General features: G+C 45.8%; 2 protein-coding genes across 3 annotated transcripts in view; one reads left to right on the top strand and one right to left on the bottom strand.

The window, feature by feature from the left end:
- Positions 1-24,947, top strand: part of TMEM132B (transmembrane protein 132B) — a 208,412-nt gene extending 183,465 nt beyond the window's left edge. For both annotated transcript variants that reach the window (XM_059485436.1, XM_059485437.1), the window contains 4 exons: positions 12,779-12,984; positions 19,917-20,190; positions 21,584-21,775; positions 22,950-24,947. In XM_059485436.1, coding sequence (XP_059341419.1) covers positions 12,779-12,984; positions 19,917-20,190; positions 21,584-21,775; positions 22,950-24,104 — 1,827 coding nt within the window. In that variant the 3' untranslated portion in view covers positions 24,105-24,947. The remainder of the gene's footprint in view (positions 1-12,778; positions 12,985-19,916; positions 20,191-21,583; positions 21,776-22,949) is intronic.
- On the bottom strand, positions 7,075-10,455 carry LOC132081500 (endogenous retrovirus group K member 24 Gag polyprotein-like). The gene is made up of 2 exons (XM_059485271.1): positions 10,118-10,455; positions 7,075-8,213 (listed from the first exon to the last, which is right to left on the bottom strand). The coding sequence occupies exon 2, from the start codon at positions 7,983-7,985 to the stop codon at positions 7,314-7,316; it is 672 nt and encodes a 223-aa protein (XP_059341254.1). The 5' UTR covers positions 7,986-8,213; positions 10,118-10,455; the 3' UTR covers positions 7,075-7,313.
- Positions 24,948-26,501: the final 1,554 nt, after the last annotated feature.

Below are 26,501 nucleotides of genomic sequence, written 5' to 3'. Positions count from 1 at the left end.
GGAGCAGGGAGGGCAGAGCAGGGGTCACCCTGAGCTCTCTCCCTCAGCAGCTCCTGCAGGATTGGTTCTGCTCCATTCTCTGCTCCTTCCTGCACAGAGGGACCATCCACTCCTCTCCTGCCCCAGGTGCAGAGCACAGAGGCAGCTGCTGCTGTGAGCAGCACATTTTCCATATTTTTGGTACACAGGGACTTTTCCTTTCCAGTCTCTGATCCAGGGGAGCTCCCTGTGTTTCCCTGAGGAATATTCCCTGTGAGTGCTGTCCCTGGAGCTCAGGCCTGGCACAGTCCAGAGGGAAATTCCAGAGCCCTTTCCTGGTCAGGAGCCTCTCCTAACGCTGACCCTCTGTGCCACCCTGGATTAGATGAACAAGGCAGTCCACTATAGTCCAGTCTCAGAAGACCAGAGGAGAAAAGTAATTTTTAGGTAAAAACTCTTGATCTTCTCTCCAAATAATTCTATTGAAGCACTTAGCTGAATGAATGCAGTTTAAAGGCTGCTTTTCTTGGCTGTGTTGTCTGTCCTAAAGTCCCTTTTTCACTAATAATGAATTATTTGTGGCTCAGAGACTAAAAACTAACTGGGAAGACTTATGAATGTCGATGCAGCACTGTCTAAGCACAGGACCAGAGTTATCTTCACAAAACAAAAGTGTGCTGTTGTGTATCTAAGAGCTTTCTGGGGATTTTTGCTGGTTTTCTGTTGATCCTTTGGGATAATGATGGTGTATCCTTGTGTTACTGGGAGAAGATTAAAGGCTAGATTAGTGTGGCAAATATTCATGACTTAAGACATTCCTCTTAATGCTGTTAAGCTCCCAAGCTTTGCAGCCTGTCTGTCTGCTCCTGGGGGCTGTGCAGTGTTGTTGTTGCTGCCACACTGCCATGGCAGCCCTGGGGAAGGGATGCTCTGTGCCATGGCAGGAGAGCAGCACCTGGGGCTCCTTCTCCTTGAGGGATGCCTGGAGAGGCTCCCTGGAACAGAATTGGGCAGAGTAACAGGAATAAAGCAGGGATTTATTAAAAGGCTTTCAAAGGATGCACCTTGGGCAGTGCAAGAGCCCAGCCAGGGCTACACCCGAGATGGACCCAAGATGGACAATGGTCTTGAGTTTTCACACTTTTATAAGTTTTGGTTCATTTCCATATTGGGTTCACTGTCCAATCCCAGCTCCAGGTTGTGCAGTCCCACCCTCCCAGTTTGCTCCCCTTAATTCCCTGCTGTTTGCACTTTTTTGGCTGAAGCTGTAGCTGTGCCCTTGGTTCTGGGGCTGGAAAAGGATTGAGAGTGACTGAGGAGAGGCAAAGGATTGTTCTGTGGGACTGAGGAGAGGCAAAGGATTGTTCTGTGGGACTGGGGAGAGGCAAAGGATTGTTCTGTGGGACTGAGGAGAGGCAAAGGATTGTGCTGTGGGACTGAGCTGTGAGGAGAGCTGCTGACACTTCATATGGAGTTCAGAAATACACACTAACACAGTACAGAATGTGGAAAAGGTGAAAGCTCAGCCTTCAGGCCTGGTGAGGGCTCCTGCAGGAGCAGCTCAGGGGTTGATGGGCGCCTGCTCTGCTCCCTGTGCTCTGTGCAGCTGGGGAAGGCTGAGCTCTCCTGCACGAGGGCCCCGCTCCCTCGGTGCCCTGAGCTTTGTGCACTCTGTGTTGTCACTCCTATGGAATATTTGCACGCCCCGGCAATGTGGAGAAGCCAGCAGGCGCAGAAGGGTGCCTGGCTTCAGCAGTTAGAGCTCATCTGCTGGGGTTTCTCAAACACAGTCTTTAGAAACCTCTGTTTCCCTCGTTAAATTTTTTTTTAAAACTTGAAGGATACGCAGTACATGAAATTGAATGAATATGCATGTAATTGTTTCTTTTTCTTTAATTTCATGGAGCCTTAGATCTTAAATTTCAGTCACAGGGATTAGAGCCATGAATCATGAACATTTAGTTTACTTAGTGCTCAGAAAATGACTTTTAAAGCCCATTATTCTGCAAAGAACGTTACATCTGATGCTGCCTGAGTATTTTCCCCTCTTACTTTTCTCACCCATCTGCAAATTATTCTGTCAGTTTCTAGCCCCATTTGTGTGAGCAATTCAGTTGGGGGAAAACAGAGAGGGGGGAAAACCCCACCTTAGCTTGTAGCTCAAACATATGTGTTATTTTCACCTAATTAACAGCTTTTGCAGAGCAGGTTCCGTGTTTGCAATTAGATGGGTGCAAGAAGGAGCTGGTACCATCTGCTGGGGTTTCACCACAGAAACAGCTCTTGAGCCCTTCTGGGATAGCAGCTGATGAATATGAGAAATGTGGATGTTTACATAAACTAACGAGTGCTGGTACTGCCTTATCTGCACAAGTGGAAGGATCAAATATTTAAGGAAATCCACCTCAGACGAGAGCGTGTGCTTGGGATTGGTGCTGGGGAGAGATGCTTTGTCTCATGCTGGGAATGGAGATGTCTGATGGAGATGAGCAGCCTGGCTGGAAGGATGCTGACAAGGCAGCAGGAGCCAGGCTGGCCTGCACGTGAGACTGCTCCAAAGAAACAGAAACTCATGGCAGTGGGACTGACAGGATTTGGATCACAAGTGGATAAAGGAGATCCTGCTTAAGCTCTGCTCCATGTGTTCTCATTACCAACAAAAGGAGTGATTGAATGGGAAGAAAAAAGCATTCCTAAAGCTTTCCCTAAACACAAACTGTGCTGAGACTGAAATCAGCTTGAACTTGCTTCATGTGCACCTGCTCTGCTGCATCCTGGCAGTGGAACTGCTGCTCCATCAAGGGATGAGTGCAGTTGGTCCAAACAACTTGAAGTGTGACAGAGCAGAGAGTTTGAGCCTCCATAACCACACTGCCTTTGTTCCAAGCTTGTGTCACAGTTGGCTGTCACTGCATTACAATAGACAGTGAAGTCCTCCCAGCCCTGAAAGCTCCTGGTCCGGGGCCAGTAAAGCAGGAGAAAGTCTCTCACTTGCTTCAACAAGAGCTGGATCGAATTTCAGAGGCAGGCTGTGTCCCTGCCATCCCGTTCTCTTTCACACATCTCAGCAGAGCCCCTCTGGTTCCCCATCCCCTGCAGCAATGCTGTGCTGTGAGCAGAACCAACTCAGCCAGCTCTAGGGTTTGGTTCTGGATACTGAGCACACCAACTCAGCCACCTCTAGGGTTTGGTTCTGGATACTGAGCACACCAACTCAGCCACCTCTAGCATTTGGTTCTGGATATTGAGCACACCAACTCAGCCACCTCTAGCATTTGGTTCTGGATATTGAGCACACCAACTCAGCCACCTCTAGCATTTGGTTCTGGATATTGAGCACACCAACTCAGCCACCTCTAGCATTTGGTTCTGGATATTGAGCACACCAACTCAGCCACCTCTAGCATTTGGTTCTGGATATTGAGCACACCAACTCAGCCACCTCTAGCATTTGGTTCTGGATACTGAGCACACCAACTCAGCCACCTCTAGGGTTTGGTTCTGGATATTGAGCACACCAACTCAGCCACCTCTAGCATTTGGTTCTGGATATTAAGCAGCATTTCTTTTCCTGCAGGGCAGGTGACATTCCTGGGGGACCAACCACTGCCTGTCCCAGGCATTCTCTTCTCTTCCAAAGGCACCAGCACCTTAACATGGCCATGGAGCTCACCTGATGCTGATAATCTCTCTTTCTCAGTCTGCACATGGTGATGAGAAAGCAGAAACTTTTCATTCCAACACAATTCCTCAACTTGATTTTTGTTAATTAAAATCTCAGCTGATGGGTAGAGGATCTCATTTCGTGAAACAGAGAACATTTTGGCAGCTCCCATGTACTGCTTTAGCTGCTCCCCATTTGCTCTCAGTGTTCCCTCTCCACAATCAATCAGGAGGAAAGTGGAGCAGCTGTCCTTGCTGTGTGCTCTGGGTGCCCAGGGGTTGCTGCTGAGCTGGAATTCAGCAGCAGGCTGCAGAGTGAGTGCTCACCCACCTTTCTCTCCAGAGCTGTGCCCCTGCCAAAGCTCTCCTCTCCAGCAGGAACGCCCCTGCACCGTGCTGGGGAGAGAAGGGGAGCAGCTGCTCTGCACCTGGGACTGCAATCCTGGCACATCTCAAGTGTTGTTTAATAATTTTGCACAGATCAACAGTTTTTGAATAGTGCACACTCCGTTCTGTTCAGCAGGTTTTTAAACTCTCATCGTGCATTCATGGATCAGTGCACCTTCTCTAAGGCTCAGCAATTGTCTGCATTGTTAAACCCAAATGTTAATGTCTGCCACGCTGTCCTTCCCTCTAGTTCAGTGCATTTCAATGGGGGTTAAATGCTAAAACCACTCTTAAAACTTCAAACACCCATTCACATCAACACAGGCTATACCTGGCCTCATCTCCCTCCTCCCTCGGTTTCCTGCTTAGGATGAAGATCATTGGAGCTGCTTCAGGCTCACCTTGACATATCTCATTTTTTACCTTTTCTCCAGTGAAAGCTGGTGGCTGGGAGAGGGAAATCCTTCTAATCCTGTTGGTAAGTGTGGCTGTTGGAGTGCTGTGAGCCAGGCAGTTTGTGTCCCGTTCCTGTGGAACATTATTATTCAATGGTAAGATGAAAAACAAACACATATCGAGCACATGGGATGGGGAATACTCGGCTTAAACTCTGGCTATCATTTCTAAGTAGGAAAGAAAGCTCAGAATGTATCTCAGGGGATTCCTAAAAACAACACTCCTATCTGAAGCTACAGCAGCTATTTCAGAGAACAGTACTTGGAGACCTGATTTGCCAATAAAAACAAATTAACGGGAAAAGAATGTTTCAAAAATGACACTTCCAAGACTGTTCTGCACACGTGGAAGATTAAAAGGGAATAAAACCTCTTGTTTTATTAGTTTAAATTCCAGCATCATGTCATTTGCCATCCTTTACTATGGTATTCCTAATCTACCATTTGCCTCAAATTGCTTGCAGGCAATATCTGCAGACCCCAGTGCACAAGAGGAGCTGGGGCAGGGGGAGGCAGAGCTGTTGTGAGTTTCTGAAGCACTGGTGAAGGCTCTTTTGGCAGCAAGCACCTCTTTTCATGGGTGAATTTGAGCTTCAAATTTAAATTATCTTGGGACATGACTGGATAACCAAATGCCTGAGTTTTTCAGCTGAAAACACACTGTGTTAGACCAAATTCTGAGACACATGGTGTCTGCCTCAGTTTTCTTAAAATGTGTTGTAAAATTAGCACCATTCCTTTGGGGTTGGTGTCAAAAACTCACAGGTGAGAAGTGCCACAGGACAGCTTTGCACCGCGCTTGGTGTCACACTTGCATCCTCTTAGGCAGTGTTGCTTTGCACTGAATTAACTAGAATTCATTCCTTTGGGTAGGAGTTTCTCCTTTATAATTCATTACCCGCGTCCATGCACAGCTGTGTGTAAATACCAGTGAGAAGTGTTTGCCTGGAGGTGAGAAAGGCTGACCTTGGGCCTCCTGAGGTGCTGCAGACAGGAGAGGGATGTCCCTGTGGCCGGGTCTCTGCTGAAGCAGATCTCGCCGTCCCCTCCCACGCTAGAGAGTGTGGAGGGAAATGGTTGTGCCCAGCAGGGTTTCAGCACTTCAAAAACTCCTGAATAATAAACAGCCAGAGGACTGTGGCTGTCTTGTGCCTCCTGTGAGGCTCCTTGCAGGGTGACCTGCCAGCTGAGGGTGAGGAAGGAGCTTGGAGCACACCCTGCACGCAGAGATGAGCCACAAGCAGGCATCTCTTGTTTTCCTGTCAGTTCACGTCCCCTCTGTTTTACCTGCTCCCCCAAAGGGTGCAGAAGCCTTTGTGACCTGAACATCAAATGGTTTCCCAATTACTCCTCCCAAACTGCTATCTTCCTCTGGTCGGGATTAGCCTGAAGTGAGGAGGCTGTCACACACTGAACAGGGCAAATTGAGCTTTTTTACAATTACTTGTGGGGATTGGAGCCAACCACCTGCTTCAAAGCCCTGAGAGGTTAATTGCAGCTCTCTTTCTCTTGACCTGCACATGGGAGCACACGGTGGCTGGCCTGCTCCCCTGCAAAGTGTCTCAAACAGCACTTTCTGGGGCTGCCAGGCAGCTGACGATGGATGCTGACAGACTGCTTTACACAGCCTTGCTCCGTGTGTTTTACATGAGAGGGTGGCATTCTAAGCTTTTGCTGATTCTTCTCACTGTGTAGTGTTTGTAGGAGAGATTTAAGAGCCTTTTCCCTCTTTGTTCCCTCAGAAGCAGCAGCTCAAAGGGATTCAGTGTGGACGTCACCTGCTCAGGCAGCTCTGATGGGAAGAGGCAGCACTGGGACCAGTTCCCCTTCCAGCAGCATCCCTCTGACAGTCAGAGAGTGGCTGCAAGGTTTGGAGGGGACTGAAAGGGAGAGAAAGTGCAGGAGGACATTGCTGCAGGGCCCAAGGCTCAAGGGGTGTCCATTCCCTCTAGAGCAGTGAGAGGGAACAGTGCTGCTGCCATGAATCGCAGCTCCAGGATGGAATCAGCTCTGTGTCCTGGATCTCTAGTGGGTCCCAAGGGAAAAAAGAGTGCTGGACATTTCCTGTCCATACTCAAGGCCCTCATTTCCTTCACATGAGCCAAGTCTGCTTTTTAGCACCAATTGTAGTGAGGTGGGTGAAAGGAACATGGCAGTAATGAAATATGTGTGAGTGAAACAGAGGCTTCCTCATGAGAGCTTTAGTCTATCCTGCTTGTCATGGGATTCAGCTGGATTTTCCTGTGAATTGTCTGGTACGCTTGTACTTAACAGAGTAAACTCAAATTCTAGATAGAGAACTGAAACAACAATGGCTCTTTTCAAGTTTTCTTATCCAGGCTGGGTTATTTTCTGGGAGATACACCTGAGTGAATGCTGAGCTCTGAACGCTGCACTGGGTGAACCATAGCAAAGTTATATTTCCTGCTTTGTACTTACCTTTTGGTTAGTATAGAAATGACTGAATGTCTCTGTCTAAAAATAAAATCTGTGACATTTGTAAGCCTAGATGTGAAATCCACCCCCCAAGGTTGCCCTGATGGGGAGACTCCTAAAAAGTGCTGTGTCAGAATTAAGAGACGAACGGGACTTTTGGTTTTTTCGGTCTTCAGGCTGTTTATTTTTCTCTTATCAACAGTTCAGCATGCTGTCTACATACCAGACCTAGCCTACAAAGAGAAGGCACCAAAAAGTCACAAAACACACAGGTTCAAGATATTTGAAAACTATTTTGTCCAATTAACCCTTAGAACGTATTTTTTTTCTACTCTCTACCAATAACGAATTATTCTTGTGTCCATCATCTGCATTGTGGTTCTTCCTAACCAATCACACCTTGCTGCACGCCTCTAACATTTCAGCCATGGTTGGTTGACCAGGCATGGCACTAATTATACGTTTGCACTCTGCATTGGCGTTTTCAAAAGCGAGGTTTTGAAGCAGATATTGCTTTGCCACTTCGTCACTCACTTGTCTGTCCACTGCCTTCACGAGACGATCAATGAACGAAATGAAGGGCTCAGAAGGACCTTGCTTTACTTCTGTGTAAAAGACTTCTGGAGTTCCCTCCGGCTGGATTTGCAGAATTGCGTTCCGCGCCGCCTCTTTGATGTCTGCAATCACGTCTCGGGGCAGCTCTGCCGCCTGATGTTCGGGGCTGGCGTGGGGTTCATCCCCTGCCAGCTGAGCCGGGGTGAGGGCAGCGCGGGGCCCTCCTGCGTAGCCGTTCCTCAGCTGAGCCAGAGCCCTCCGCCACCTCGCATCCCACTCCTGGAACTGCTCATCTGTCAGAATTAGCGAGGCGAGGCGTCTGCAGTCATGAGGTACCAGGTCGTAAAAATAAAAGGTGATTTTTATTAATTGCTGGAAGTAGAGAGAGCCTAAACCATCCTCTTTTACTGCCTGTCTCAAGTCTTTAATTGCGTCATATGTCAGTGGTCTCCATTTGGGATTCTCATTTTGTCTGCCATGTTTTGTTGTCTTTGATTTTGTTGATGCCATGTCAAAATCTTCCTTTAATGTTTTTCTTCTAATCTCTGCCCAGTTGGTAGAATTTGCTATGTCTCTTGATGGATCTTTTGTATTATTATTTGAGATGGCTTCTGGAATCTAAGGAAATGGGACAAAATCTGTTTGTATTTTGCGGGTTTGTGTCCTGCAAAGATGTTCTTTCTTTACGTTTTGAGGCTGTATTCACTCCTTCCCCTTGTGAAAAACACGTTCACTCTCCTGTGAAAATTTAAAAGGTTAATTAAAGGGCAATAAGAGACAAGGAGCATAGAGCAAAGGTTATTATGGCTGGGGGCATTTAGAAATAAAAACCACATATTTATGACAAAGTTACTTTAACATCACACATAAAAAATCAATTTTCATATTTGTGAAAAGCCAATATTATAATATGTATTATAACACATACTTATATGTGTTATAGTATATATAGCATACTATAATACTAATAGTATATATTATATTATATTATATTATATTATATTATATTATATTATATTATATTATATTATATTATATTATATTATATTATATTATATTATATTATATTACATTATATTATAGTATATTATAGTATATTATAGTATATTATGGTATATTATGGTATATATTATATAGTATATAGTATATATACTATTTCACTGCTATGTCTAAGCTAAACTAACAGTAGAAATGGAAGCTATATCTTCATAACAAAGTGATTTTAACATGACACATATAAGATCCATTTTAATATTTGCGAAAAGCCACTATTATAATGTGTATCCATAACACCCCTCTGTATGAGGAATTGCTGGTTGCATTTATCGCTGTGTATTAGAATTGGAGGGTGCAATAATTGATTTGGCCAGAGGTGGCGCTGCAGCAGGAGGTTTAACGTCTTGTCGTCACGAAATGACGTCAGCGGAAGTACTTAGCATAAATTACGGAAGTGCGGGGCGCCGCCATTTCGCGTACGGAATAGGTGCGCAGGGCGCCGCCATTATGTGGGAAGGGCATGTTTCGTGCGCAGCCTCTGAGCTGCACTAATGAATCAGGGGGACTCCCGCGGAACAGCCATGGAGAGTGATTGACAGGCCGGGAGGCGGGGCCACGGGCGGGGCCGCAATGGCTGGAGGGAGCTGCGGGCTGGGGAGCGTTGGCTCCGAGCTTGGGTGTGTGAGAGAGCGGGCGGGGAATGGACACCCCGCGCCGCAGCTATGGGCAGGAAAGAAGCGCTGTTTGCGATCTCTGGGTCTGTGGGCAGTAAAGAAGCGCTGCTTGTAATCTCTGGGTCTGTGCTTGCCACCGCCTTCCGAGACTCCATCCGCCCGTCCCGAGGGAGCCCTGTCCTCCCGCAACCTCTGTGTGCCCCGTCCCCGCCGGGCTCTGCGCACTCCCTGAGGCCAAAGCCACGTTTGCTACTTTTACAAACCGCCGCAGGTCCCGCTCTGCTCCCTCCGGGTAGAAGGGAACGGCGTTTTGCGCTGTTTGCGGTGGTTTTGCGTACCCGGGGCCGTCCGCGCGGTCCCTGGCTGCGCAGGTTGCGTACCCTGCGCCCATGCCGCGGTGCCAGGTGGCCGCGCACCGGGACAGGCCCTCCCGCTGCAGGGCTGCTCCTCGGCGATTCGGGGCGTCCCCCGGCTGTGGGGAGCGCCTCGCAGGGCTGGCATGTCCCCTGTCCCTGGGGGAGCCGTGGGGAGCGATCTGTGCAGACGCTGCTGGAGCGGGGCAGGGGGGCTGCCCCGTCCCGCCGCTCTGGGCCGCACGGGCCGAGGCCGGGCGCTCTGGGGGGGCACTAATTATCTCCTGAGCCTCTTGTGCCGCTTCTGTGCCCGGCTTCTGCTGGCTAGAGCCTCACAGATCACCCCACATGATGGAAGAAGTTTTGCTGCTGCTGTGTTAAGCGTAGCAGCATTGTGTGGTCTTAGATTCGCAGAGTCCCAGAGAAGGGGATCGAAAAGAGCCCCTGGGTCTGCGTTTGGAAACTGTTCCTGCACCCAGTGTAAAAGATCTTTTAGTTGGGACAGCCCTGGGATGTTCCCTGCCCATTGAGTGTAGGAGGTCTAAGGTGTCTCTTTGTGATCTGGAAATTAGTTTCCCGTTATCAGTCTGTGATTAACCCCAAAGAACATAAATCATACCTCACTTCTCGCCTCAATTCCCGTCTCGGTCTCCAGCATCCACGTTCTGCTCCAAACCGTTTCACCAGCGTCCAGGGATTTCCAAGTTCTTTTTTTCTTCCTTTTTTCTTCTTTCTTTTCCCTGGGGATTTTCCAGCTCACAGCTGCTGTTTCTTCAGAGAGGTCCCAACCTCCACAGGTGTCCCCACACCACGGCACCCCTCACTGCTGGCTCTTGGCTTTGTGTTTGCTCTGCCAAGGTCAAGATTGAGGCGCCCCAGACGGTGTTCTGTGTTCAGACTCAGATGTTTATTATTTCTTATCTACATTACAAGTCCTGACTTCTACAGCATTCTAGTAACAAGCTACAAAATGGCCAACTGTCTTTCTCTACAAGGTCTTTTAAGGCTAAACTATCCAATTAAGAAATGACACCTGAATTGTTTTCACTTTTAACCCAATAACTAACCCCTCGTGTCCACACTGCGGACTTTTCTGTCCAATTACACAACACCACCCAAACCCATGGAGAAGAAGGGAGAAGAAGGTGAAGGATCAGCCTCCGCCCTAAAACCTCCATCTTGCTCTACATATATTGTTAAACTCTTAAGTTTTCCACCCTGTGATATTACACACTTCTAATCAAACTCCACACCCACAATCCCAGTGCTATCAATTTTGGAAGCCTTCTCCACGGCCTCAGGTCAAATGCAGTGTTCTCTTGTGGGTCTGTGCCTTTCAGCACAGAAAGTTTGAAATACTCAACATCCAGCATTCCTAGACTGATATTTTTATAGCTAAAATTAATGTCCATTTTCAGTTCCCTAATTTAGCACCTTTCTTGTCTGCTGACAAGAACGTTTGATGCAGCAAGAAGAGAATCTGAAAAATTAGCTGCTGTCTTGTCAGATATTAGTTATTCCCATGATCCGGCCTTGATGTTTATCCCTCCCTCTTTGAGTTTTCTTAATTATTTCTGTCTTGTATTAATTCTCACATAACTCCCTGGATGTAAGCTTTATGGTTTAGAATCTCAACTGCTCATTCAATTAATGGGCTTGCTTAATGTGCTTAAACTTTCCAGAGACGCTCGTGACACATTATGAGGGAGGGAAAAAAAGATTCCAAGTCTGCTCCATCTCATTTGTGGTACTCCTGAGCCTGAAGTCCATTTTAAGCTCTTTATCAGATTATCTAGATATATTATTTTTATATTCTTGTGTTCATTAAGCATTTATGTGAAGGAGTATTCTCTCCAGAAGAGGGACTGTGTTTCCTTTGCCCCATCCCTCATCACCTGGCTCAGCCCCTCTGTAAATGAGCAGTTGTAGTTTCAGTACATTGAAAAGGATCCGAGAGGCTGACTTGAATATGGCAAATGTGGAAGGACAGATCTTTTACTTCATATCTGAAAACTGGGTATTTTTTGAGCAAAATAAAGCATCTGCCAGAGGTTTTCTCTATTTTTTTCTTGGCTCAGTAACCCCTAATTCCTGTTAATATCTGAAAAGATTTGAGGTTGGTTTGCAGAGGGAACCCAGCCTGTTCCCCCCCGAAGCCTACATGAGTTATCTCAGTAATTCCAGGAAAGCAGAATTTAAACACGGGCTCAGCCAGGCTCCCTCTGTGCCAGAGCCTTGGACAGGTGACACAGAGCAGCCCTGACAGGAGAACAAAGTGCATTCCAGGGACACAGCCACATCTCATCAGCTGTGGGCTTCAAAGATTAAAACCACTCTGCAACCATGGGCTCTGTGGGAAATGAGCTCCTCTCTGTCTTCAAGGCAGAATGCAAACCAGATAAAGATAAAATACATGTACACATGCAGGTATAGAACTCATTATATATGTATATAAACATGAATATTGTACATGAATAATATACATGAGTGTTATACATGGCTGGGTGTTTGTGTATCTAAAACTACACTGTTTGTATAGCTAAAACCACACACACACATTTATAAATATATTAGAAACCCCTCCCTGACAAAGGAGTCCTGTCTTCCAGGATGCAGATTGAATTAGTTGCTACATCATGGTTTTATATAAATGAGATCTGTGCTCAGGACCTTGATTTTGTGCCAGAAGATCCCTGGAGCCAAGAGGGCAGATGAGTTGCAGTACACAGCCCACACGCTGCTTTTAGCAGAGATTTCATGGAATGCCACGGAGCAACTATGAATACATTTTGTTAAAACAATTACTGAGAAGTCCTAAAAAATAATGCTTCTGCTGCACTTCTGCTCATGAGCCATAAGGGCATCTTTGTCTTTCAGCATTACAGTGCTCAAGGAAAAGATTCTGGTTTATGGTTCTGAGTCAGTCTTTTTCTTACTAACATATGGCCCCATTTTTCCTGGTTCTTTAAGCAAGTTGTAAACATAAATGTTGATGCGCATGGAGTTTGATTCATGAAGGGTTTAATTTGCCTAATATAAAAGATTCACGCAGGTTATATAACATCATTAAATTATTTTTGTAGTTTGAGTAGTATCCTTTGAGGAAAGCACAACTCTTTCCCTGGGGTCCATTTATCACTGTTTGCTTCTAATTAGAGAACTGGAAATGCAATATGCATGACTTAGATTTGCAGTGTTGTCTTAGCCCTCATGTATCATCCTCGTTCTTCCTCAGGAACTTTTATTCATTTCCTAATTTTTGATATGTATTTTTTTTAAGGTTTCTGAGAGCTGTGACTCCATCTTTGTTAATGGCAAGGAGATGAAGAGCAAAGTGGACACCATAGTGAATTTCACGTACCAGCATTTCACCACGCAGCTGGAGGTGACGGTCTGGGTGCCGCGGCTGCCGCTGCAGATCGAGATCTCCGACACGGAGCTCAGCCAGATCAAGGGCTGGAGGATCCCTGTCACCTCCAACAAAAGGTGGGTATGTCCCCAGCACGTGCCTGGGGCTCTGCTCTGACAGCTCAGCCATTTGAGAATGAGCATTTCAAAATTGCTGTCAGCTTTGCAGCCTGCCTCAGCCTTCACTCAAACACTGGACAGTTTAAAAGGCAGAGCTTTGCCTGGAGCATTAATCAACCCCGCACAATCTCAGGACATTCGATCACACATTCCTGAGGAAAAGCACTTGGACATCTCCTGTAGGTGTAACACAGCCCTGTGTGTGTGTGTGTGAGATATTCAGCACTGCCAGACCTCAGTTCTGTCTGCTGGGACAAATAACGGGGCCAAGGAAGGGTTCAGGTGTCACTGTCTTGGACCAGGTGACCCAGGTCTCTTCCAACCCAAACCCTCTGTGATTCCATGGCTTTGGGTGGTTGTTCAGTCTGTGCAGGCTGCTGTATTACTTAGCAACTCTGAATTAAATAAGAAACAATTCCTACTGAAGACCATGTTTCCCCAGGAAGAAGTGGACAGGGAAAAAGGAGGGCAGAGACAGTGGGGCTTTTGAGCTCTGATCCCATCATTCCCTACTGGAAATGCCCACTCTGTAATAACCATCATTTGCAAAATAGAACTTCCTGTGTTGGTGGATTTCAGGTGAAATTGGAAAATATTGGTGGGGAAAAGGCGTGACACCAGGTCAGATTTATCACCCAGTGAAAAAGCCCTGCTGGCAGCAGCAAGGGGAGTGCTGAACACTGTGGCAGATCCAGCTGAAGCTCTCCAGTGCCCAGGAGAACATCTCAGCTGCTGAGGAGCCTGAAGAGCCCAGACAGCAGTGGAGAGAACTACACACACTTCATAAGAGCACAGAACCAAGGGAATGGCACACAATTTGCAGGGTGATCAGATCACAAGCTCCAGAGAAGGGCAATGACTGACCTCGTGATTATTTGGGTATTTTTTGGCTATGACAGAGGAGGTGATGAGAATCTGGCACAAGAGAAGTTGCAGTGTTTGCTTCAGTGACAAAGGCAGGAAGAGCTGTGCTGGGTGAGGAATGAGTGGATTTAAGCTGACTGCTTAAATCTTCACTGAACTTCCTCTCCTGCCTGTGCTGTCCCAGCCCCGAGGCACAGCTCCTGCTGAAAGCAGTGGGATTTTGCTGAGCACACAGCTGCAGGATTAGGCTGGTGTTTATTGCAGGAGCAGACATTCAGCCCTGCTTAGCAGTCGTGGGCATTCTCAAGTTAAACCCATTACAGGCAGCACTGGAAATTTCCCCCCTGGTGTCTCCTCCTGATTTATTTGGCCAGCTGAAATAAAGAGAATGGTCTGAGAGTCTGCTCTGCTTGCAAGCTGGCAGCCTGTGCAGAGTTTTGGTGCAAAGCATTTGCTGCTGCTTGGATTGCTCTGGAGCTGCTGGCCCACGTCCTGCAGGCATTTTCCAAAGTGTGGACACTGTGCCATCCCCCTGGAAGGTCCATGCCCACATGAGCAGCAAAGGTTTCAACAGGAAACAAATGATCTCCCCTTTTATTGACCATTCATGGGGATTTTTAACTTTGCAGGGCTATTCTGAAGCAATGGTTCAGAGCCAGCATTAGTTGTGCTCACGCTGACATTTACTTTGCACATAAGGTTTTTACATTTCCTTTATTTTTAGATTTGGATGGTTTTTACCTGAGATTTAGTGGCTTTTCATTTTGGCTCTTTTTTATTATTATGACTTTTCTCTTTACTTTTTAATCTGCTTATACCTCCACCTCCTATGTGTTTCCCCAAATCCTAAACACGGGGGAGGTTTTATGAGTTTTAGGTGATAAGCTGAAGCACTCAAGACACTTGGACTGCAGTCAGGAGCTGTGCGTTTGAGAGTGAGCAGAGTGCTTTTATCTTTGCAAAAACCCCAAATCCAAGCATTTCCCAGCAGGTGAAGCCATAGCATTGTGTTGTTTCAACTTCACCTTCATGTGAGAGCCAATATTGGCAATTTGCACAAGGTTTTTGATATCTGTCTTTTTGAAGGAAACTCAAGGATTCTTTCCAAAGTCGCTCACAACAGGCTTTGGCATCCTTGGACTTAGCCCAGAAATAAACTGAAACTATGTCACTGTTCTGGTCATGGCAGGATTGCAGTGTGGCTCCTTGTAGCTCACCTCACCACAAACAAAACAATTTCCCACTTTGCTCCTGTCCTGCAGGGTTGGTGTCCTCGCACCACTGCTTGTGTTCTCAGCAGGAACTGAACATTGCTGTAAAGTTATTCATCAACATTCAGCAGGCAAAATGATGGAATATTTACAGGGATTGTGCAGAGACACTTCAGCAACCTCCAGAGGTTCTTTCATCTCCTCTGGCTGCCCCAGGGCCTCGTTCCCACCCCCACAGCGTGGCTGGCTGGGCCAGATGGCAAAACAGAGCTGGGTTTACAATAATCTTAAACGTGTTTATTGGTGCTGTTAGCAAAAGAAACGTTTGTGCATCAGCATAGCTGTTCTTCTTCTGATACAGCTGCTCTCCTTCAGACCTCAGAGAGTTTATGTGCCCCAGATCACATCTGTTCTTCCCAGGGATGGCTCTCCAGCCAGTAAAATGTCTTGCTGCTCCCTGTAAACCCTGCCATGTTTGTAATTGTAAAACACATGTGATTACAGACATGTTTGCCTCTCTGACTTCTTGAATCATTTCCACAAAGCCATGAAGAAAGCAGGGTCTTTAAAAACTTTTACAAATGTCCCCTGCACATTGAACTGTGTTGGTTTGTAGCTGGTCTGAACAACTGCAAGAGCAGGAACTTGTCAGCAGAAAGGAAAAGACAGGCTACTTTTATGCCAAAAACTGGAAAAAAACCCCAATTCCTCTCCCCTGTGTAAGAGGAGCAGTACAATTTACCAGATCACCTGCAAATATATGGCAAATCTTTAATATTATCAGGAGGAGAACTTGATGTCTGGTGAGTGCTGCTGCAGACAGGAGGAGCCTCCCTGGGCAGGTGAAATTCAGCTCCACCACCAGCTCCTGAGTGGTGCCTGAGCCAGCACAGGCTGCACAGACCCCCAGCCTCAGCAAACAGCAGGTGTATATTTAAATTAAAGTCAAATATTAGAGTGTAGAAAAGGTCCAGGCAGACTCTGCTAGTCTAAAAAGAACATTTATTTCTATTCCTCATGCATCTGCAAAATAATTACCTTGTTCTTGAGGTTCCTGCACCAGCTCTGTGCACACATATTTACATGGCATGAGTGGCTTCAGCTTGCATTAATAGGAATTGCATGGCTAAAGTCCCACAGAACAAGCTGGCAATTTAATTTCAGTAAATATTTGCAGCTGGGATAGGACATTGTTTTCAGGAGGCTCCCAACACCACCAGCACAGGCTTCACTTCGGGCAGGGTTTATTGAGCTCTGCTTTGGTCCTGTCCAGTTCTGGAGACAAAAGCAGGAAAGCTGGCCTGGGTTAAAAGCAGGAGAAAAGAAACTGCTTTAGTTAAACCCTCAGGGAGTGCTGCCCTTCAGAAGTAAAACTGTGAAATTAAGAGACACTGGATTCAAACCATTCCACTGGTGGGTAACAGCATCTGCACAAAGCTGGAACACGCTGTAAATTTGCTCCTTTGGTTAATTGACTTTAATGTCCTTTGGAGATAAGGCCTTGGAGATTTTTGTTAATAGGTAGGCTGTATTTTCAAGATCTGTGAAAGTACCAAATTACATTTCATCTTGAGCTGTGAGTGGAGTTATGTGCAGCTTTATTTCTGTGGCTTCCACTAAATCAGCTTCTAGTGGTTTGTAATTTGTATCTGAGAGAGATTTCTTTTTCAATTAGGGATGTTGGAAATGTTTTTTAAATATGCGACTCTTTGTAATGAGTATTTCAAATCCAAACCCAGCCAAACTGATTTCTTTAGGGTTGTTTTTTTTTTTAAACAGAAAATTAGCATCTGGCCCAAGAATGTGATGCCTGGTTGGAGAGGGGTGCAGATTAAAAGAGACACACTTCAACTGCTCAGAGACAAGGTCTGTAATGTGGAGCTGACAGATCACTGATTAGATCAGTGCTTGCAGGCACCCTTGGAACTGGCTGCTGCTTCAGCTCAGCTCCCTGGCAGAGCCTTTCCTCTGTGAAATGTAAATTAAATGTAATTCTGGCAACCTTGGCTCGCTCCAGAAAAGCACAAAGCCTTCCAAGCAAGTTTGCCAAGCAGCAAGAAATAGGCTAAGGAGGACTCTGAGAGATTTTCAGAGATGACCAAGGGAAAAAAAGCACAATATGCAGCAATAGCTTATGTTCACCAGGACTTGTCTTGAGCAGAAAATGAGCTTCCTGCTTAATGAAGGATTTTAAGCTTACTGAAAACACTTTAATGAGGAGTTTAAAGGGAACTGTGCAATTCACAGGATCTCAAACACTGACTTACTGCCTAAATCTTGATTTTGTGGTTTTATAGTGGAAAAATTATATCCTTTGTTAAAAAATAAAACAAAACCAGAAAGAACTTGAGTTGAGACCTGGCAAAGCAGACTTGCAAAGCTTGTACAGAAAATTCAGACACCTCCCTCTCTGCACTGAAAGAACATGCCTTGCTCATCCCAGGCTTTGGAGAGGCTTTTCTGGTGCTCCACATTTGTCTGCCACAGAAAACATGTTTCTGAGCAGAAGTATATCAACATCTCTGAATGTTTTTGTGCTGAAATGGAGCCTTGGCATTTAGGATACCCCAGGGAATGGGCTGGACTTGAATCATCGTTTTGTTGTGGTAAATGCTGGCTGCCCACACGGCCCCAGTGCTGGAAATAAGGACAGGAGTGCCCCTGAGCAGCATTCCTCCCCTCTGGTCATCCCACAGCTCATATTTATCAGCTGGGGCTGGAAGAGAATTCCCTCCAGTTGTTTGGAATAGATTTCCTCTTGGACAACCCAGCAGTGCAAAGTTTTAAACAGTGAAAGTAGAAATAAACAAGGACATAAATAAAGATAACAGCAACCCATTGGATCCGAATAAAACATCGACTCACAGAATTGTTTGGGTTGAAGGAAACCTTACAGATTATCTTGTTCCAGGCCCTGCCCTGGGCAGGACAAACAGGAGCAGGAAGGGAGTGTTGTACATGATGCTGGCGTGGGTGTTGAATATGTGAACATCTCCTGCCAGCCACACCACGCTGCCTCTGGGTCTCCTTTCCCATAACAAGGCTGGTTCCCATCTGTTCTGTGCTCTTTTTGCCCCACATCCCTCAAATGCTCCTCACCTGAACAGCTTTTGCACGTTTTTCTGCAGTTCTGCACAGGCACTAATGGTACTGCCTGCATTATTAAGAGAGGGTCAGATCCCCAATCCCAGAGCTGAGCTTGGTCCTGCCAAAGTCTGAGATTGCTCAGAGCTGGGTTATGGCCTGGCTGAGCTGGAGAGGGTCAGAACACAGGAATAAATTGAAAGTGGGAACATTAAGGAGTTCATGAATTTGTTTACAGCATGGATGGATGTGGACCACAGAAGCCCAATGAACATTCCCCTTCTAGAACTTTCTTTGTGGCTGTTCTGCCAGCTGTGAGCTGACTTCAGGCTGACACCAGTGCTGGCAAGGAGAGAACAACTGAAAGTTTCCCCGAAATACCCAGCTAGTCAAACTCTCTAAGCCTAATTTCTTTGGGAAATAGAAATCCTTTTTTGTAGCCTTGCCCCTAACAATTCCACTGTTATTCAATGATGTTTCGCTCAGCAAGTAATGATGGACACTTGTTTTATACACACAAAACCAAAAGGCACCACAGACCATTTACTTGAGGCTGAATATAAATATTCAGCTAACAAGTGATGCATTGAAAATGTATTTCCAGTGGATTAGGTTCTGTAACACTGGGACTTTCAGTCATTTTGAAGAGCACAAGGATTTTTCTTAGATATGTTTTCAGCTTACTGGCTGCCAGCTTTTTCATAAAACAATTTATAACAAAAGCAATTCTGTTTTATAATAGTTTTTCAAAGGAGGAGATAAAGGGACACAGTAACCACAAAACTACCTCCTGCAATACTTTGAAAAATGAGAGACTTATCCTGTATTTCCCACCCTTGATATAGAGGTGGCTTCAGGCTCAATAAATACAGGAGGGAGGGAAATTATTTCTGAGCAATGAATCCACAGCATGGGGGCATAATGAGTAAAAGTGTGACCACCCACTGCTTAATACCTGACTTGGAAGAGATAAGAGGATCCATGTGTTTGTGCCAGGCAATGAACAAGAGAAAAAAAATATAAAATATTAAATATTGGTGGTAAACTGGGTCTTCAAGCAGACAAAAAAGTCTGTGAGGTGTGACAGGAGTGCTATCATGTACAAATCACCATGATGCCTTCTCTGAGCTCTAGGGAAAGCAGTTTTATTTCACAGGTTCTACTTTGAAAGGGAGACAGATAGAAAATGTGGAAGTGTGTCCAATGCTGCAGGTGTCCTGCACGGTGTAATCTGAGTCACCCTGCCTTGAGGGGGAGCCCAATGTTCTGTTAACAGCAGCTAAAGATTTTGTTGTGACAGAGCATTTTGAAAACTTCTTAGCTGATAGCATATTGCTAAAGTTACAGGCAGCTGTTCTAGCCAGTCACTGAAGGCACACCTACACCCGCTGCACACATTGCTGCCTTGTCTGCTTTCTGTTAACAAACCACAATACTTCATTATTAAGCTTAAAACCTTCTACTGCCTTGTTAAGCATATTTTTCTGCAGTCTTGAAGTCAATCTTAGCCTAAAACTCAAGCTGATGTTTTATGTCCTTGCTTGTTATCCCACTGTAACTTTTTCTACCTTCAGACCTTGCAGCTGCACCTAGCTCTGAGTTTCTGTGCTCTGCCTGGCTCTGAGCTTTTCCAGCTTTGTGGGAATCACTTCCCTTTGCCACGTCCCCCCGAGGAGGTGCAGCTGGAGCTCTGCAGGGCTGGGGGTCTAACCAAGCCGGCTGTGTTCACAGGCCCACGCGGGACAGCGAGGATGAGGAGGACGACGAGAAGAAGGGCAAAGGCTGCACCCTGCAGTACCAGCACGCCCTGGTGAGGGTCCTGACGCAGTTTGTGGCCGAGTCCTCGGAGCTGGGGGGCCACCTGACCTACCTGCTGGGCTCGGAGTGGCAGTTTGACATCACGGACCTGGTGGCCGATTTCATGAAGGTGGAGGAGCCCAAGGTGGCCAAGCTGCAGGAGGGCCGGGTGCTGGCTGGGCGAGAGCAAGGCATCACCACGGTGCAGGTACAGCCCCTGCAGCCCCTTCACAGGGGGCTCAGCCTCACACACCTGGGCTGCCAGGGCTCGGGGCTGGGGTGGGAAAGTCACCGATCGCAGGGGAAAAATAATAAAAACCAGGAAGCTGGAAAAATGGGCGTGCTAAATGGAAAAGGAAGTTTGAGCGGGATTCATTGTGGCTGTTTGTCACTTGCATGGAATGCCCTTAGGTGAAGCTTTTGGAGGGATTTGTCCATCTTAGTGTGACTGGAACACAGGGGGATTTCTCTGGCTGGTGAAAGAGGTGACGTGAGGCACACAGCCAGCTCCTTCTCGCTTCACTGGGACCATATGAGCATAACTATGGGGAAATTGTACCAAATATCTACATGCACCTTTACATCCTTGAACATATCTGAAAAATTAGTTCTTTTACGTTCACAAAACCGATCGCAAACCATGGACACAAAGATAATCTTCAGATGCCTTTTGGAGTGTTCATGTTCCCACCTAACCTCTGCCCAAATTCATGCACCTTCCTTAATCAAAATAAATGAATGGAAGCCCTGGGGCTCTTCTCAGGGGCTGCAAACACCTGCAATGTTCTGGTCACACTCTGGAGTCAACACAGGGATTTTAGGGCTCAGCTCCCTTCAACCTGAATAAATGGGATATAGAGGTCAAGGGATTTCTGCCCTTAAAATGTCTCTTCCTCTCCAGTGACCCTAAAAGAGCAGGGAGCTCCAGTGCTGGGAGCTGTGCTGCAGGTTTCTCGTGTTGGATTAGACAAATCACACCTCAACTATTCTGGGCTCAAAGCAGCTGTTTCTGTCACCAGGATAAAGATGAGTCTCTTTCTGAGCATGCTGGAAACAAGGTCTTAGAGCAACTGGCAGGAGTATTTTGGCATTGAAAAATGCAGGCAGGCTCCCAGTGGGATTTCCAAAGTTCTTTTGCAAGTCTCTCTTTCATTTCATTCAGGTCCTGTGCCCCTAGAAAGGCAACAGGCCAAGTTCCCATCAGCCAGGCTTTGAGCACTTATTTATCCCCTCACTGAGTTTCAGTGTTAATCAGTGTCTTACACTCTGTCCTGGGCTGCACTGCATTAACAGGGAGTTTTATAGACCCCACAAAAATGACTTGCAAAAAAACCCCAAAGATCCATTTAATTAATTCTATATCATATATATTTTGTCGAGATCAAGCTGCAATTTTGAAGTAATTTGTTGTTTTATTAAATTATTTTTTTAGATAAAGTAATTTAGCAGCAAATGAGTGTAATATCTTGGGGGAAACATCAGCTCTGGCTTAGACATGGACGTGACAAACCCAGGATTAATGTGGTGTGCTGGTCAGAGGCCAGCCTGGCTTTGAAACACTTCATTGCTGTTTCATGCAGGACTTTACTCTCTCCTGCCAGGTGCTGTCCCCTCTCTCAGATTCCATCCTGGCAGAGAAGACAGTGATAGTTCTGGATGACAGGGTGACCATTGCTGACCTGGGGGTGCAGCTGGTGTCAGGCCTGTCCGTGTCCTTTCAGAGCAGCAAAGGCAACAAGAGAGCCATCCTTGCCACCACCTCTGCCCACGACATCCTGCGCACTCCCAAACAGGTACGCCCCAAAAATGCATCATTTCATTTCATGCTCCCTCTGCTCTGGCAGAGGAATTTGCTGTTAATTTTAGGCAGGAAATATAATGAATATATGGCTGTGAAAAGCAGTAAGTAAAGGCTGTTCATCTTCCTGACCCCTGCACTCTGCAGAGCTGCTCTGGGGAGCTGACAGCACAGTGAAGGGGATGCACAGTGCCAAACAAACATGGATGTGCCACAAAAATCTCCTTTTCTGTGGGGAAATGCAGCCTAGCTATGGGCTAAGGCTGGAATGCCAGTCCTTAATTGTCTCACAAAGTCAGCTCAGCCAAAATGACCTCTGGCTGCAGGTGCAGAAGTTTTCATGACCTGCAGTGCTGAAAACTGATGAGTTTGTGCTTACTTTGAACCATATAATCTGAGGAATTAAATAGCTTTTAATGAGACCACAGAACAAATTCTGGATGTGGTTTTTAATAGAATCCATAGAGCTGAGGTTATACATCAGTGCAGAAAGTGTAACTATATTTTTTGCACTAGCAATTCGCAGCAAGAAGACAAATTGGTTTGGTCAAACATAAAAATGGTGGTTTTTTATGAGTGTTTCTACAGTTCCCAGGAAAGACCACAATCCCTTTTGCATATTGCAAGTCCCGCACATTTGAAAGCATGACAGAAAATATAAAGTACTGCACTGAGATGTGTTCTCCTCCCAGTTTGTTCCGTGGGCTGGATGGGCTCGCTGGCCCGACACATTCCAGCCCTGCTCATTGCATTCCATGAGGCCCTGGAACTGCAGCATTAGAGAAATTCCCCATTATGGGTCCTTTACAAATCTAATTGACCGTGATGTTGGAAATATGATTATTTTCATCATAAGGCTCCGGCATTCAAAAGAAGCTTCTCTCTTCAGACTGAGAAAAAAGAATCATCAATTGTTTTTTCCAGCACTTTTATTGAATTTACATGAGTGTTTCTTTGATAGTTCCTGAAGGTGAGGTAAATGCCTCAGTGGTCTAGAGAACACGAGCCTGCAAGAAAATGAGCAGCAGAGTAGACATTTCCATTTTCTTTAAAAAAACAAACCAAAAACAAACCCTGAAGTTAAATCTGTATTCTTTTCAGACTTTAACAACAGAGTGTCTGATTTGTGCTCTCTCTCTCACCTGTTTCCCCCCATCCTGTCCCACCAGGAGGCTGTGGTGAGTGCTTGGGTTCTGTTCAGCGACGGGGCGGTGACGCCCTTGGACATCTACGACTCCAAGGACTTCTCCATGGCCATCACCTCCCTGGATGAGATGGTGGTGTCCTCACACCAGAGCCTGCAGTCCCTCTGGCCCGTGGTGGTGGCAGAAGGGGACGGGCAGGGGCCCCTGATCAAAATTGAGATGGTGATCAGCGAGCCCTGCCAGAAGACCAAGCGCAAGAGCGTTCTGGCCATGGGGAAAGGAAACGTCAAGGTGAAGTTTGGTCAGAAGGATTCGGACCAGAAAGGGAGCACCAACGACATCGATGATGTGGAGAAAGATTTTAAAAGCCATGCCAGCAATGCCATAGAGAAAGCTGCAGAGCAAGAGAGGACAGCACAAGACTGGTCCAAAAACCACGAGGACGTGTCCGGTCCTGAGGACAATGCAAACAAAAGCACAACTTTCATCTCTCCCATTGATCAGGAGTCCCTGGAGGATGGCCAGCTTCAAAACAACCCAACTGCCTTCACAGGTTTCCCTGCCCAGGTAGAAATACCAGGAGAAAGCAATCCCAGTGACCTCTCATTGACTTCCAGAGGATTGACAGACCTGGAGATTGGCATGTACGCGCTGCTCTGTGTTTTCTGCTTGGCAATCTTGGTGTTTCTGATTAACTGCGTGGCGTTTGCTTGGAAGTACAGGCACAAAAGGTTTGCTGTGAGTGAGCAAGGCAACATCCCCCATTCCCATGACTGGGTCTGGCTTGGAAATGAGGTGGAGCTCCTGGAAAACCCAGTGGACATTTCGCTCCCATCGGAGGAGTGCACTACCATGATTGACAGAGGGATGCAGTTTGAAGAAAGCAACTTTCTCCTTAATGGGAGCTCTCAGAAGACTCTTCATAATCATATCCTCAGATCTTCTGAGTACCTTTGTGAAAAAGAAGTTAAAAGTGAACCTATAAATCCTTCTGGGCCAAAGCAGAAGCGAGTAAAGTTCACTTCATATACAACAATACTGCCAGAGGATGGAGGCCCCTACACCAACTCAATTCTATTTGACAGTGATGATAATATTAAATGGGTATGCCAAGATATGAATCTTGGTGATTCCAAGGAACTTAGGGACTATATGGAAAGACTGCAAGACAATATGTAAAACTACTTTCTTATGTTTGTAATCACCTTTATGCCTTCTGTTTATGGATGGTGGAGCAGTCAGTCCAGTCAGCAATAGGAACACGACAGCCCAACCCTGGAGGTCCTGAGATGATAACCTGATGGCAGAGAGCAGGTCCAAGAGGCTGGCTGAGTTAATCCTGTTTCACCACAAACCAGGATGTGCCCCTAAAGCAGCTCCCTGTAGGTGTTGGAGGCGTCACACACGATGGCTGTTGCTGTGTACTGCCTGGTTCTAGCAAAATGCTGATCCACCTGCGCTCAGACTCAGAGGAGACTCCATGTGTTGGTCATCTCTCATGAGAAATGGTCAATCAGAAAAGAAAGGGATGTTTGTTTGCATTGATTTTTTCTAGTCGTCGTCCTTTGTAAAGCACAGTGGACATTTCTTGCTCACAGCCTGAGAGGAGGCTCACGGAAAAAGGGATTGGAATGAATCTCATTTTATTGCCTATGTGCAATGCAGCCAAGTAGTCTTATTATTTTTTACAGATATAAAAAACCCCATGTGGTTAATTTCTTCTTATATTGTTTGTGAATTTTATTTGACTTAGGGAACATTAAATATTTTCTTTGAAGGGGTTTGGTTTTTTTTTGGTTGTACCAAAGTGTAGTACAGTAATATTTATAATGATTTGAGTTTTTTATTCATCTGCTTCAGCCCCCAGAGATACCTCCTTCATCACTGATTATCTTCCTCCTTTCCATATGGGTCGTTAGTATTTGAAACATAGAAAGGAATTAGAACTCTTACTGGGAAAGGGTTGTGTCTTCTTACAGGGAACTGTAAATATAATAATAAACCCTGGAAAATAAAAATCAAGGAGTAGCCCTGGGTTCACTTTTGTCATTGCTAATATGAAAAAATAACCTGTAAAAAAACCCAGTACATACTTCAAAGGGAAATGCTTTGCTAAAACAGTAGCTTGGCTGACAATACCTGTTATTATCTGAGTGGGAAAGTCAAATGTGGCACTGGAATGCATAAAGTGGGAAGGAAAATGTCGTAGGAAATAAGCAAAGCTTGGAGTCACAGTTTCTCTATGCTAATGAATCCACTGGGGGTAGAGTTCAGCAGGCCAGAGAAGTTCATGCTCAGCAGCCTTGTCTAAACATCCCTGGCCACGAAGCCATTGAAGAGAAAAACTTTACACCATTTCCATTAAAAAGGGAAGAAAAGACACATGGGGACTGCAGCCACACAAGGGACTACCCAATTTTATCAAGGAAAGCAAAGCTGCCATTTCATATGCATCACATTTATTTTTTTACTGAAGGATGGCTCAGATAAATTGAAAATTACAGTTAGGAAAAACCTGAATCTACACAATACTTAAACCCCCCAAATAAATCTCATGTTCTTGTGATGGATCCTGTGCAATAACCACAAGAGCCAAATTCCAACTGCCTTACATACTGGAGCTCCCATCCTCTAGGCAGATCAAAGCAAGATTTCAATTTATATATAAACCAGAAAATTGTAAGAAATTCTGCATTTGGGTCCTAACCACAACTGGGAACATATTTAATGTAACTGTAGCAAAATACAGGAATTTTAACATTGAGACTAGAAGCGAGGACACCAGGCTTATATAAGTGATTAGAGACTTGCTTTTGCTGGCACTGAACTGCACAGGGAGGAGATGGCATCTGTTAAAATCTAATTTTGAGGAGAGAAAATAATAGAGCACAGATATGCTTCTGTTTCATAAGGGATGCAGCACTTGTGCGTCAGATGAAGTCTTGAGTTGTTTAACAAATGTTCTCTCCCCTTTCAGTGATCCAGGAAATAAGGAAAGATGAATTCCTACAATGATCCTTATCACTAACAACATAAAAACCCCTTTTTAGAATCTAACTTCTCTTTCCAACGCATTATTTGGCCCAGCCAGAGAGCAGAACAAAAAACCCCTATTTACTATTGTTTGCACAATATACTGACCCAAACTGACCTCAGCTTGATTGACTCTTGAAATCAGAGGAACCAAGCTCTGCTGGCAGGTGCAGAGGGCAAAGCGCCCAAAGAGCAAACCTCAGTGAGCCAGCGAGGCCATGGCCTCACAGAGAGCTGTTTCTTCATGGAAGTGTTTCCTTCCACTCCCTCTGAGGCTCTGTCTCCTCATGGGAACCTTTCCTTCCACTCCCTCTGAGGCTCTGTCTCCTCATGGGAACCTTTCCTTCCACTCCCTCTGAGGCTCTGTCTCCTCATGGGAACCTCTCCTTCCATTTCTGTGAGGCTCCTCATAGAAACCTCTCCCGCCAGCCCTGCTGAGGTTCCATTTCCTCATGGAAACCTTTCCTTCCACTTCTGCTTTGGGTCCCATTTTCTTATAGAAACCTTTCCTTCCAGCCCTGTTTTGGGTTCCATTTCCTCATG

The sequence above is a fragment of the Ammospiza nelsoni genome, chromosome 18, assembly GCF_027579445.1.
Source record: "Ammospiza nelsoni isolate bAmmNel1 chromosome 18, bAmmNel1.pri, whole genome shotgun sequence".
NCBI lineage: Eukaryota > Metazoa > Chordata > Aves > Passeriformes > Passerellidae > Ammospiza > Ammospiza nelsoni.
Note: the sequence above shows the minus strand (reverse complement) of the source record. Positions and strands in the feature narration are given on the sequence as shown.

Coding starts and splice junctions, on each gene's coding strand:
- LOC132081500 (XM_059485271.1), bottom strand. CDS start 7,985: ATGGCATCAACAAAATCAAAGACAACAAAACATGGCAGACAAAATGAG.